The 14755-nt window shown below is 35.2% G+C and overlaps 1 protein-coding gene and 1 long non-coding RNA gene across 3 annotated transcripts in view; one reads left to right on the top strand and one right to left on the bottom strand.

The window, feature by feature from the left end:
* VWA8 (von Willebrand factor A domain containing 8) overlaps nt 1–14755 on the top strand; it is a 328282-nt gene that overhangs the window by 224329 nt on the left and 89198 nt on the right. The window contains exons 35-36 of the mRNA XM_076009415.1: nt 143–338; nt 10223–10304. Coding sequence (XP_075865530.1) covers nt 143–338; nt 10223–10304 — 278 coding nt within the window. The remainder of the gene's footprint in view (nt 1–142; nt 339–10222; nt 10305–14755) is intronic.
* Nucleotides 1–14755, bottom strand: part of LOC105871599 (uncharacterized) — a 121993-nt gene that overhangs the window by 62710 nt on the left and 44528 nt on the right. The gene's annotated exons all lie outside the window — the stretch shown is intronic.

The raw sequence follows: 14755 nt of genomic DNA, 5'->3' as shown, positions 1-14755 counted from the left end.
TTAATTTTCTTATACTTATGAAACATCTGTTTACTACTAGTATGCTTAAAGGGTTAGATTGTTAAAGTTGTGGTGAATGTCTTATATGGTACTTCAGTGCTTTAATCTCCCTTTTTTTCTTTTTATCCTTTTTTAAAATCAGTCACCCAGTGAAGTTTATTCTTGGAAGAGGCCATCATCTTTGCATAAACCAAATGTCACTGATACGGCATTCTATGGCAGAAAAAAGAAAAATGGGACTCCAAAACAAAGCAATTGTGTGACTCTTTTAGATAGTAATCAAGTAGTCAGGATTTTGCCTCCAGGAGAAGTCCCTCTAAAAGATGTCTACCCAAAAGGTAAGAAATTTACCAATTATTAATTTACCAAGGTAGCTATAGGTAGCTTGCTTTTGGTAGGGGATACTTAACCCATCATTCTTATTTCATATTTGTAAAGACAAATCGTCTGACAAGTCTAGAAAGAACTAAAAAGACCTATGTGTATTCAGAAAGTTCTCACTCATTTTTACAGTATATGATTACAGCCACTGCTGTTAGAACTCATCTTCATTCTCATTGCAATCTATACAATAACTTTACTTAGAACATGTTTTCAAAGAGGCTTTTAGAAACGATTAGGATTTTAGGAATAGAAACTGGGGCCTGATTTTTGTCTTAAACTCCTAAGACTGAAGGTGAAGAACTTATTATACAGACTGATTCACTTTTCAGTGTTCTCAAAGTCAACTTATATTTGTTACTACATAACATATCAAGTCCTATGCTGATCATTTCTCCTTATATAAATTCTCTTAATCTTCAAAATCGCTCCTGTTGTTACTGTGCTTTCTAATTTATATGTGGAAACATCCTAACACAGAGCTAATATAACTGGCCCACAATCACCCCACCAGTGGCCAGCAGAACCCAGATTTGCACCATAATTTTCTATTCTCAAGTCTATAACCATTCTCATTGAATCACACTGGCATTCATCATAATGGGTAATTATGAAAAATTTTCATAATTGAGTTGTTGACTGTTATTTTTTGCATCATAGTGGTAGTAATATGTTATCCTGTATTTACATTTTTTATATAAGTGTGGACTTCACAAATATAATGCTAAATGTATTAATATTGTAATAGTCTATTACCAGGTTTGAAAACTCCTGGTTATAATAACATTTAAAGTTAGGTCCGTCCAAACTGAAACTCATGGAAAATAAATCACCATTTCCTTAAAATGTTTTCTTATGGTAGAAGAGGTAGCTATATAAACTGACAATTGCAGTACAGTATAATAAATGCTATGATAGGAGGATTCACAAGGTGATACATGAACACGAAAGAGATACTTACAACCCAGACTGGGAATTATGAGTAGACTCTTGAAAGATGAGTAGGAGTTAATCAATTGAAGGAATTGGTCCAGGAGAAGGGAGCCCCAGGAAAGGTGCAAGGACTTGGCAGTGCATTTCAAGAATTACAATAACTTCTGTACCAGAGCTTAGTGTACCTTCATTTACCCAGAAACCTCGGCCTCTTCACACTCATCCTCCACATCAGATTCATCATCAATCACCATGTCCTTTTGATACAGCCTTGCTAATAAATCTTGTATGTACCCATTTGTTTCCAGCTCTATTGTCACATCCCATCCAAAGCACTATCATCTTGCACTAGATAATTGCCATAGCTCCCTGACGGTGTTACCTCTTCCACACTATTCCCTTCCTACCTGTTCTTCACATATCAAACAGAATGATATTTTTAAAGTACAGTGTACATTTGTTCTTATTAAGGTCTAGTTTATATACAGTAAAATTCACCCTCCTTAGTGTGTAGTTCTATAAGTTTAACAAATACAAACAATTGTGTAACTGCCACCACAACTGATATAGAAGAGTTTCATTATCCCAAAAGCCTCTCCCATATGACTGTGTGATCAACCCCTCCACCTACCCCCAACACACCACTGATCTGATTTCTGTCCTTCTAGATTTGCCCTTACCAGAATATCACATAAATGTAATCATACCACATGTGGTCTTTTGAGTCTGGCTTCATTCACTTCATATAATGTATCTGAAAATCATTTATGTTTTGCATACCAGTATTTTGTTTCTTTTTGTAGTTGAAACAGAGTAGAGTAGTTGTCTATTATATGGGTATATCACAGTTTGTTATCTATTCACTAATTGATGGGTATATGGATTGTTTCCAGTCTTTGGCAGTAATGAGTGAGGCCACTATAAACATTTTTGCACAGGTTTTTTAGTGAACACAAGTTTTTGCTTCACTTAGGTAAATACCTAGGAATGGCATTTTTGCATCATATAATAAAACTGCCAAACTGTATTACAAAATGGCAATATCAGTTTGCATTCTTGTCTGCAATGAATGAGAATCCTCTTGCTCTACATCCCTGCCAGTACTTGGTATTGTCATCTTTTCACCATTCTAATGAGTATATAGTGATATCTCATTATGATTTTAATTTGCTTTCCCCCAGCACCTAATGATGTTGAACATTTTGTCATATGCATCTTCTTTAGTGAAATGTCTCTCTAGATTTTTTGCCTATTTTTAAATTGGGTTATTTGTCTTCTTATTAATGAATTTGGAGTATCTTTAAATATTCTAGATACAAGTCCAGTGTCAGATATATACTTTCCAAAATTTTCTCCTATTTTGATGAGGGCAAATCTCCTGTCTTTTCTTCTAGTAGACTTATAGTTTTGGATTTTATGTTTAGATTTATCATCCATTTTGAGTTAATTTTTTACATGGTACAAGGTATGGATCAAGACTCTCTTTTTTTGCATAAGGATTATTCAGTTATTCCACCACCATTTGCTGAAAAATACTGTCCTTTCTCTGTTGAATTGCTTTTGGACCTCCACTGGAAATCCACTGACCACATATTAGTGGGTCTATTTCTGGATTCTCTATTGTGTTCTATTGATCTGTGTGTCTATACCTTTATTATATTAATAATATCACACTCTCTTGATTACTTTATAGTTTTATACTTTATAATTCTTGAAATCAGGTAGATGTTCCCTCTTTGTTCTTCATTTTCAAAATTGTTTTGCTCAGAAAATACCTATTTTAAAAATATGACTCAGATCATGTTATTGTTAGGATAAAGTTTAGAAATTTTAACTTGGCCTAAAGATCCAGCACAATTTGTCCATTACATATCTTTCTGGCTGTCTTTCAGCTAACTTGAATTCACAAAGTTCCTTCCCAACCTTCTTCTGTACCCTTTCCTGCCCCCCACCCCCAACTTCTTATCCTTCAGGTCTTGGTATAAATGTCACTTCCTCAGAAGGCCTTGTCCAACTCTAAATCAGGAGCCCTTGCTATACTGTCTCATAAAGCACTTCCTATTTAAGGACAGGAAGAGTGTGTTTATGTTTCTACATGTGTTTTAATTTTTCACAAAATATGCCAAAAATTTAAAGAAAAATACAATGAGAATCTTTGCACCCACCACCCGTACCAATATAGTCAAAGACCCCTGTGTTCTCCTCCCTTCCACTTTTGACAAACCAAAAGCAATCTCTGTCCTGAATTTGAGTTTGGTATATTATTATAATATTATTTTGTTTTTGTTTTTATTTTTTTTTCTTTTTTTTTTTTTTTTTTTTTTTTTTTAGCTAACCAAAACTGAACAGAATGTTTTTGTTTTTAACTTTGTATAAATGGTATCATTCCGTACCTATTCTTCTGTAACTTGATCTTTTTTTGTTCAACATCAGGTTTTTGAGATTCATTGTTAAAGAAAAAATTATGCATGACATTTGTTACAGAACTAAATGTAATGATCCTGTTCTATTCAGGACCATCTCAATAAATGTAGGGACTAATACAGTGAAGTGTTATAGTAGGAGAGACTTGGGTTCAACTTCACATCAAACAAAGAAAAGTAGAAATTTATAGCAAAGGAGCAGGGTGGGGATTAAGGGATAGAAAATCACTAAGAGGAAGCATCAGGGTAAGGTGAGGTTCTGGTTAAATAGACCTAACAGAATTCTTGCTAAAGGCTGGCCAGGGTGACTAGGCATCACCTGGGGGGTATGGTGGAGAATGAGGAACCCAATATAATATCAAGGGCGAGGGATTCTGGTTAAATTGACATAGTAGGATTCTTGCTACAATTGGACAATGCAGAGACTAATACAAACCCAAGAGTCAGGGCCCAGTTGGGAAGAGGATTCAAAGGAGCCTGATGAGAGTTTGGTCAAGGAAAGAATCTTTGTTATCATCCATATTAATAGCTCTACTTTTACTTTCACTGCTTTGCATACGACAATTTATTCATCTATTCTTTGTCAATGCACATTTAGATTCTTTCCAATTTTTGCTATTAGAAATAATGGCACAATGAATATCCTGTGCCTGTCTGTCTGGGTATATCTAGGAGTGGAATTACCAAAGTTGTTCCAGCAGCATAGGGGATGATCTCATGCTCCCTATGCTCATCTATTCTTGTAGGGGTAAGACCTTTTATTGTAATTTCACTTTACCTTTCCCTGATTTCTAGTACATTTGAGCATCCATTTATAAGATCCACCTTTTTAGCTCCTACATATAAGTGAGAACAATATTTGTCTTTCTGTGCTTGGCTTATGTCACTTAACATAATAGCCTCCAGTTCCATCCATATTGCTGCAAATGACAGGATTTCATTCTTTTATATAAAATAAAATTCATAATAATGAATAAAAATGAATAATATTCCATTGTGTATATGTACTATATTTTCTTTATCCATTCATCCATTAATAGATACTTAATTTGATTACCTATTTTGGCATTTGTAAATAGTGCTGAAATCAACATAGGAGTGCAGATACCTCTTTGACATACTGATTTCCTTTCTTTTGGATATATGCTCAGTAGTGGAATTGCTGGGTCCCATGGTAACTCTATTTTTAGTTTTTTGAGGAATCTCTATACTATTCTGCATAGTGGCTGTGCTAGTTTACATTCCTACCAACAGTGTATGAGAGTTCCCCTTTCTCCACATCCTTGCCAGCATCTGTTACTGCCTGTCTTTTGCATACAAGCTGTTTTAACTGAGGTGAAATGATATCACATTATGGTTTTGATTTGCATTTCTCTGATGATTAGTGATGTTGAATATTGTTTTCATATATTTATTGGCCATTTATGTATCTTTTTTAGAGAAATGTCTGTTCTGATCTTTGGCCCACTTTTTAATCAGAGTATTTGGTTTTTTGCTATTGAGTTGTTTGAGTTAGTTCCTTATATGTTTTTGTTATAATCCTTTGGCAGGTGGATAGCTTGAAAATATTTTCTCCCATTCTGTGGGTTGTCTCCTTACTTTATTGTTTCCTTTGCTGTGCAGAAGCTTTTTAGCTTGATGCAATCCCAGTTATTGCCTGTGTTTTTAAGGTCTTACACAAAAAATCTTTACCAATGTCCTGGAGCATATCCCCAGTGGTTTCTTCTAGTAGCTTCACGGTTTCAGGTTTTTATTCAAGTTTTTAATACATTAAAATAATACTCATATTCAAGTTTTTAATACATTTTGATTTGATTTTTTGTGTTTGATAAGAGATAGGGATCTGGTTTCATTTTTCTACATATAGTTATCCAATTTTCCCAGCACCATTTATTGAGAAGACTGTCCCTTCCCCATTATATATTCTTGGTGCCTTTGTCAAAGATGAGTTGGCCGTAAATACGTGAATTTTATAGGGTTCTCTATTCTGTTCCATTGGTCTAAGTGTCTGTTTTTATGGCAGTTACATGCTGTTTTGGTTACTATAGATTTGTAGTAAATTTTGAAATCAGTTAGTGTGATGCCTCCAGCTTTGTTCTTTTTGCTCAGGATTGCTTTGGTGATTTGAGCATCCTTTTAAATTTTTTTTTGCGGGGGCTAGGGGTAGAGACACAGTCTTCCTGTTTTGTCCAGACTGGCATCAAACTCCCAGCCTCAAGTGATCCTCCTCGTCTTGGCCTCCCAACATGCTAGGATCATAGGCATGAGTCACTATCCAAGCTCCATCAAGGAGCCTTGAGCATCCTTTTATATGATGTGATTTACTCTTCTGAGAGTTGCATATTTATATTTTTAGCCATTTTTTTCTTTCCCCACCCTGCTTCTCTTTAGCCATTTTTCTCTTAGTTGCTAGGAGTTTTATTTCCCTTCATTTGTTTAAGTAGTGTTTCTTCTAAAAATATTCAAAATGAACATAAAGTACTTAGGACAGTGTCTGAATCACATGGGATGAATTGAAGGAAGGAAGGAAGGAAGGAAGGAAGGAAGGAAGGAAGGAAGGAAGGAAGGAAGGAAGGAAGGAAGGAAGGAAGGAAGGAAGGAAGGAAGAGCATGGTAAAGGGAGTGCACAGGCCTAAGGATTGACCAGTTCAGATTAGAACAGATGAGATTTCACAAAGATGGGGTAATTTTTATTTAATACAGATGGGGAGAAATTTACTGCTTTCTTCCAGTCGTTTTTCTTTTCATTAAATGTTAGCTTTTTTTAAAATCACAGGTCTTAGCTCTTTAAACACAAAAATAATGATTCTTGATTGAAAGCAGTACACTGTTTTTTTGTACTTTGACTAAAACCAAAGATCTGGTATTGGCACCATTGCAGGGCACGTATCACTGTTTTAGTCTGTAAACACAGAAGTACATTAAACCTAATGGTTAACAGGTGTACATCAAATTACATTTCTAGAAGTAATTAATTTCTTTAATATAATTTCACCTTCCCTCTGAAAATCTTCTTGGTTGTTTTGCCTGACAGCTTTTATACCTCCTCCTAACCTTGGCACCGTGCATGTAAACTGTCCCCGCTGTTCAAAGGAGCTATGCGATAAACACTGCAGCAATGACTTCCCTTTTTAATGGTTAGTGAACTAATCCCCAAATACAGTTTATACCTATCATTGAAATCCACCTGGATTATAAATGTAATGGAAATTTACTGAGCCTCCATCCTCTCTGCAGTGTTGAAACATTTAAAATGAATAGACAAGGACTTGGCTAAATTTGGAGGGAAACCTGGCCACAGTTTTAACGTCCTTAATTCAATCATGTATTCTGTTCAAGGATAGCCATAAGGCTCTTTTTGTAACTCTTTTTGTCTTTTGAGATGATTTATTTTCAAATCAGTAAATATCACTTTTGATTATTTTTAAAACGCTTACCACTACTGCCATCTTTAATATTCCCTTAAAGTGCTTTGTAACCACAAACTCTTTTTCCTGGTACATGAAAATATTTAATACTAAACTCTTGCTTTCTCCTTCTTGAAAGGAGACACAGCCATTATTGCATGTTCTCACCCACTTTATGCCATGAAATTAATTTAAACAGTGAAATAAAAGAAAGATGTAGAAAAAAAAGGTATTTTAAAATAAGTTGGCTTACTTTGCTCTCACAGGCAATCTAAAAGCCGCTGATGGCAGTAGCTCAACTTAATACCACCACTTATTTTAAAAAGTGCCTGTAAGTATCAAGCCAACGTGTAAGTTGGTTAACTAGGCAGCTCTAGTCATCCTAACAGCTTCAATAACTGGTCATTTTTGGCAAAGAACCCTGATCTATAAATAATTCAACCTACTTCAGTTAAATTCTAGCAACAGGAATTGTCAAAAATGATAGATCATGCAAAATTTATCCAAGATTGACTTTATATCCCAGCAGCATTTCCAATGCAGATGGTGCATGACTTATGATAAGTGTGTTTGTTTTATACAGATGGCCACCTGGGGACAGCCAATCCAGTAATTTATAGTTATATAAATTACTATATCTTACCCCTTCCCATCCCTGGACATTGCCTTCCTTTCCTCCTGAGCCCTCTGCTTTCTGGGACTACCCCTTGCTTAGATCTGCAGCTCATACCTGGCCCTACAGCTGTGATTCCCACTCTGGAATCCTTTCCAAGTCCCCAAAGTTCCTAAAAGGCAGGGACCACATCTCTTCTTGTCTGTATCCCCAGTGCTTTGTGCGATGTCTGGTGCAAAGTAAGCCCAAATGCATTTATATAAAGAGATATGTTGAGTTATTCAGATGGTCTATTTAAAAATTTTCAACTGCAAACATGAAGTAAAAATGCCAGGTTTCTTATATTTTGTAAACTACATTTGATAAATTCATTGTGGACATCCTGGATATCTCATTCTAATCAGAAGTTGTAACAAAAGATAGACCCATAGATAGACAGAAGCCTCAGCCTCCTCATCTCTCAGACAGGAATCATAAGTCTTTGTCATTGTCAGTATTAAAAGCATTATCTCTATAAAGGCTAAGCACAGTTCCTAACACACAATGGTGGCAACTAGTGATTTTGAGAATGATGGTGGTACTCAAGGCTGTGGAATAGAAGTCAGTAAAGCCCAAGAATTTGCTGGGAAACCAACTCCAGAATTGGGGTTGCAGGCTCTGGTCCCTATATCTCTTTATCTTCTCCTATCCCCAACTTTTCACATTCTTCATGATCTAGAGTCCTAGAAGCCTATAATAATCCCAAAAGACATAGTTCTGAAAGCCATAATCCCAAAGATTGAAACCCTGAAAGATCAAAATTCCTAGAGGCTAAAATCACAATCCCAAAATATCAAAATCACAAAAATATAATTCTAAGGGGGAAAAAAATTTGAAATTCTTTATAAGATATTTATCTACATTTTTTTAGAGGGAATTGATTTGGAAAACATATAAAAACACAAAAGAACACTTCCTAGGCCACTTTATACAATAAAATAAGCAATAGTATCATATAAGTTTTTTCCAGCATAAACACTCAGGTATACTAATGACAGTCCCATGGATAGAATAGTTATGATAAGATGAATCATATTTGTAAAGAAATTGGTATTCAGAAAGGGAAATATATAAATGCATGTCACTATGGTTGGTAATTGTGTGTACCCAGCTTTATAACCATGCTCATCTGAAACATCATGATGAACAACCTCTTAGAATCCAAAGGCCAGTGAGCCTGAAATTCTGATAGCCAAGGCAACAGAAGAAAAGTCTGTTCCTGCTCTCAGAGATCAATTTACCTTCTATATTTGTTCTCTCCAAGGCTCCAGCTAATTAGATGGTGCCTGCCAACATTGAGAGCAGATCTTTCCCATGTAGTCCACATTAGTCCCCTCTGGGAACACCATCACAGACATGCCCAAAATAATGCTTTACCAGGTTTCTAGGTATTCCTTATTATTCCTTAATATTAGGTGTCAAGTTGACACCTAATATTAAGTTCACAAATCCACCACCTCTTGTCCACTTGGCACCCATATGCATCTCAAATCATATTTAATTTCCAAATAAAGATAATAACAAGGTAATAGTTCCACCTAACATGATGTAGCTATGTATCCTGTGATAGTGATTTTCAGGATTTTAGACTTTAGGGATTTTGATCTTTTAGAATTACAACATTTGGGATTACCGTGTTTGAGATTTTATCTTTCAGGATTATGAACCAAATCCCAGATCCTCACCCTGCTGTCTCATCCTCCCATCACCTTCCTCTGTCTTATAGAGCCCTAATTATGACGGACACTTTGTGCTGAGCAACTACTAATGCTCTGTCTTTGCTAATTTCATTTTATCCTCAAAATAATGCTTATTTGTTATCCCTATTTTATTATTTATCCTTATTTATTACTTATCCTTTATTATTATCCTTAATTATTCTTATATGTTATCCCTATTGATGCTATTGTTATCCCTATTTTATTAATACAAACAAGGATAACAAGACTCATAGAGGGGAATAACTTGACCAACATAACACAGCTAGGAAATGTAAGAGCCAAGACTTCACACCAGGTCAGTTTGATTACAAAGTGGGTACTGATTCTACCATATCATGCTGAAGTGTTGTTACTTCCTAAGAAGGAAAAACAAAATTCAAATGATGAATACTTTCAAATAAACTGTAAGTGCTCATCTTGGGAAGCTATCACAGACAATGAAAATAATTTATGTTTTCTCCTGACAGAAGAGAATCATAGCCTAATATGCTTCTGTTCAACAATCTTCATGTTTCCATAAGAGAAACATAATTCTCAGAGTCTAGCCATGAGGGTTCACCCAGTACCTTGTCAAGTGGGTCCCAGAGTTCTTCCGAGACTACTGATAACTTTGTTCCACTTCTAGCAGCATTTGAGCAGTTTTTAGTCCTATTTTGGTATCTTCAAGTAATTTCATGCTTGGCTCATGTCATGACTTGTTTGCAGATGTTAGTCCTCCACAAACAGCTGGTTATATAGAAGTCACTGATCTTCAATCAAAGAAACTTCGATATATTCCTATTCCCAGGTAATCCATTTCACCTTTGTTCTTAGCTTGGTATGTCATAAAAAATGAGGGAATTCATACCAATAAATGTGTGCTTTTTGCTTCCTTAAATAGCAAGCTCTTTTTTCCCCCAGTTACAGTTGGTTTATATCTTGCTGTTCTTCCGCATGCTTCACTGGCATTTTTATTTTCATTTTGGAAAAATGTTCAAATCTTACATAGTTATAAATCTAACAGGCTTCAAGTCTTTGTCCTCTTCTGTTTGATCTATTGTAATAAGTTTTCTTGTATTTGAAATAGCATTTTTAGTATTATAGAAATTTTAATACTTATTAACTTCGTGTGTTAAAATGTTTGAAATGTCAAAGGAATTTAAATAGCATTTATTTAATAGTATTTTTAAATATGTTATTATACATTTGCAGGCATGAAGGCCATACAATAGCCAAAGGACTCCAAAAATTTAGAATGGGACTCATTACTCTTCACTGCTTTTGTTACTGGCTAGCAACGGAATCAAAGCATCTAACCTAGCTAGACTCAGGATATAAAAGCAGAAACAATAATGCTTGGTCATTGCCCTTGAGGAACCCAGGTGTCCTTACCTGTAGCCTGTCCCTTTCTGGGTGCATCCATGCCTTGTCTCCCTCTCTCAACCTAAGCTGGTGCCTGTTTTGTTCTATTTAAACCAGGTTTTTCTCTTTTTTTTCCTTTTTTAGCTCACTGGGTCAAAGCCTCCTTCCTCTAATCTTTCCACTCTACTTTGATCTAGATTGAGATACATCCCCTCCTCTGATAAACACCCTCACATGCTACTGAGCCTGCACAACACGGTGGTTAAAGCCTTGCCTAAAAGCTCAAGCAGTGGAGCCTAGAGGTTCTCCCAATGTCAGAGGAAGGCCAGGGACGGCAGAACCTGTCAGTCCCCTAAAATATCACCAGGCCACCTTTCTTTCCCCTCCTCCAACTTCCAGAATAAAATAGCTCAGCATGATAGTACAAAATAACTCAGAAACACAGCTTCATTTCTTAGGACCCTTTAATCAGATTTTTAAAATATGAAAAGTGAAATCATTATTCAAAGAAATAGATTTACTTGTTCCAACATTTATGACTTGGTGCAACATGCTAATGTGTTGGTTTAATAGAAAATGGTGTTTATTCATTTGAGGAAATCCCTGATTCATCTTACCTGTATGCGAATTAAAATATGCTCTTAGTTCAAGTAACAAATGCAAAGAACATCTTTCTAAAAAATTTCTAAATCATCAATAACTTTTTCTAACATTTCTCTTAATTTTTCCCTTACTAGCTTTTTCTTTCAGTGTTTTTCTCTTTTAACTTTCTGTATAAACCACATGTTATGCTTGCCATGGAAAGAACATCTGGAAGAGTACCTATGGATACAGCCCAGTGCCAGCTGGTCATCATAATTCATTGATTTAAAGCTGTGCTGTCCAATGGAAATATAAAGCAAGCCATATATATAATTTTATGTTTCTTAGTAGCCACATTAAAAAAGTAAAAAGAAACAGGTGAAATTAATTTTAATAATATATTTTATTTAACCCAATATATCTAAAATATTGTCATCTTACAGGTATTCAATATAAAAATTTTAATGAAATATTTTACATTTCTTTTTTTTTTCTAAGTCTTTGAAATCCAATATGTATTTTATACTTACAGCACGTCTCAATTTGGACTTGCCATATTTCAAGTGTCATGTGATTTAGAGTCTGTTTCATTGTCTGTATATCCTGAGTTTTTCTCAAGATTAACTATTGCTTTTTTTGGTGTATATGTAATCCAAGGGAACGACCTAGCTGAACTTCAGGTTTTTTTGCTAGTTGCTTAAATTTAGCATTCTTGTACATATCAGGAATTTTCCATTTGATGACTAACTTTAAATAATAGAAAATACAATAAAACTACATGTAACCACAGGGCCAAAATGAATACAGTACTTTTGCACCCACATATTTTTCCTCAACTTTTTGTATTATTTGCATTTATAAAATGATACTACCTTATTTCCACATATGGCTGTATATATAAATCTAGGCTTCACTCTATTATAATTCTAAATATTCATTTAAAACTACATTATCATGTATAAGGGAAACATTAAAAGAAAGTCATAAACTCTTTGTCTAAGCCAATGTCTGAAAGAGTTTTCCTGCATTTTCTTCTAGAATTTTTATGGTTTCATGACTTATATTTAAGTCTTTTATCCATCTTGAATTAATTTATGTATATGGCAAGAGATGGAAGTCTTGTTTCATTCTTCTGTATGTGACTATCCAGTTTTCCCAGCATCACTTATTGAATAGGGCACATACACACACACATACATATACATACATACACCATGGAGTACTAGTCAGCCATAAAAAGGAATGAAATAATATCTTTTGCAGCAACTTGGATGGAACTGGAGACCATTATTCCTAAGCAAAGTATCTCAGAAATGGAAAAACAATATATATTGTGTATAAAAACAGCATATATACTCTCTAATAATTGGGAGCTAAACAATGGGCACACCTAGGCATAAAAAGATGTAAAGGACTTTGGAAACCAAGATGGGAGGGAGGGTTAGGGGGTGAGGAATAAAAACTTACCTTTTAGGTACAATGAACACTATTTTGGTGATGGGCACACTAAAAGCCCTAACTTAAGCATTGTACAAGGTATCCATATAACAAAAACATGTATATTTTGAAATAGAAAATAAATAAAATCCTCTTTGACAACCTAGGGGGAAAACGTGAAGAAGAGATTCTAGACTTGGCATGCAAATTGTAGTAAATGTGATTTCTTCAGTCCCTTTTTTATGACATATTGAAGAAACTGCCCCTATAAATTTAAAGTTTTGCAGAGGAGAGTTAAATAGAGTAAACCAGTTGATACAGTGCTTAATAGAATCATACAACTTGAGTGTTCTTGGCAGAACTTTAAACATCATAGTTTCACATGGGTAAATTTTATTACTCTTTAATAGTTCTGTACTTCATCAACTGTAACTCCTAATTTTTTTTGCTACAGTAAATGTACAGATATATATATTTTTTAAAACATGGCCTTACTCTGTCACTGATGCTGGAGGGCAGTGGTGTGATCATAGCACACTGCAGCCTCCAATTCCTGGGCTCAAATAATCCCTGCCTCAGCCTCCCGAGTAGCTGGCATTACAGGCATGCACCACCAGGTCCAGCGAATTGTTTTATTTGCTGTAAAGACAAGGTCTCACTAGCTTGCCCAGGCTGGTCTGGAACACCTGGCCTCAAGCAATCCTCTGGCTTTCGCCTCCCAAAGTGCTAGGATTGTAGACATGAGCCACCACACCAGCCCTAAAGCAAATATGTTTTGAGAGAGCACCATGAAATAAATCATGTATTATATCAAATGTTACCTTTTTGAGCCCATCTAGGAGTCATGTGAAGCAGTTCTGAAACACACAGTCCCATCCTACTGTTCCCTTCCTCATCATATAAACAAGTTCTAAGACTTCTGTGTCCAAGAGTAGCTGTTCTTGTCACTCTGTGTTTAGTACCAACTAAGGCAGACTGAAAAAAGGTCACAATAGTCTTGATTTATTCTTTAGTATATTATGAGAATCTGCTTAATATATAACGGTTTTGTGTTTTTCCCAAATCTACATTGATAGTCTATTATGTTTTCTTATCTGATCAGGCCATCTTTTTAAGCTATTTATTTTATATGGGAAATATCAGATGCATTTAGAGAGCCAACACTGATAATTGGAATTTATAATCTTTGTTGTTTTTGTATAGTGATAGTTATACTCAGGTAAAGGAAGTATGCAGTTGACTCTTACAGACAAAAGTTGCATTCCTAAAAATTACTACATTAATATACACATACATGTAAATATCAGAAATATGTTATAAAGGAAATAGGTGTGAAATATATGAGATATATAATTTCCTTATTATAGAGTCATAAAACTTTCTAAGCCATAAAAGGCAAAATATCAAATAAAAATGCAATTGAAATGTACAAACAAGACAATGGTTTCAGCACTGACATTAGACTCTAAGGAGCGATTCCACTCTTGTAGGCGTGTGAGGTATGAGTTGGTTTAGGGTTCCTTTCTTCCCAACAGTGAAAGCTGGTGTCATCTGGGCTCCACAAATACAGGAAAATAACCATAAATTACTGTGTATTTGTGTTTCTTACAGATGGTTCTGTTGGTATCTTATCTTTTAATGTACTTATTATTAGAGTTCTGTCTTAGATCAGGCTGCTATAACAGAATACTGCAGAGTGGGTGGCTTAAATGACAAACATTTATCCTCACAGTCTGGAGGCTGGGAAAGCCAAGATCAAGGTGCTGGCCACTTCAGTATCTAGTGAGGATTGTCTTGCAGATGACTGACTTCTTGCTGTATTCTACTATGAATGGGGCCGAGGTAGACAGAGAAAGGGGACATGTGCCAACTGTCTGG

Source organism: Microcebus murinus, chromosome 13 (assembly GCF_040939455.1).
Source record: "Microcebus murinus isolate Inina chromosome 13, M.murinus_Inina_mat1.0, whole genome shotgun sequence".
NCBI classification, from domain to species: Eukaryota; Metazoa; Chordata; class Mammalia; order Primates; family Cheirogaleidae; genus Microcebus; species Microcebus murinus.
Note: the sequence above shows the minus strand (reverse complement) of the source record. Positions and strands in the feature narration are given on the sequence as shown.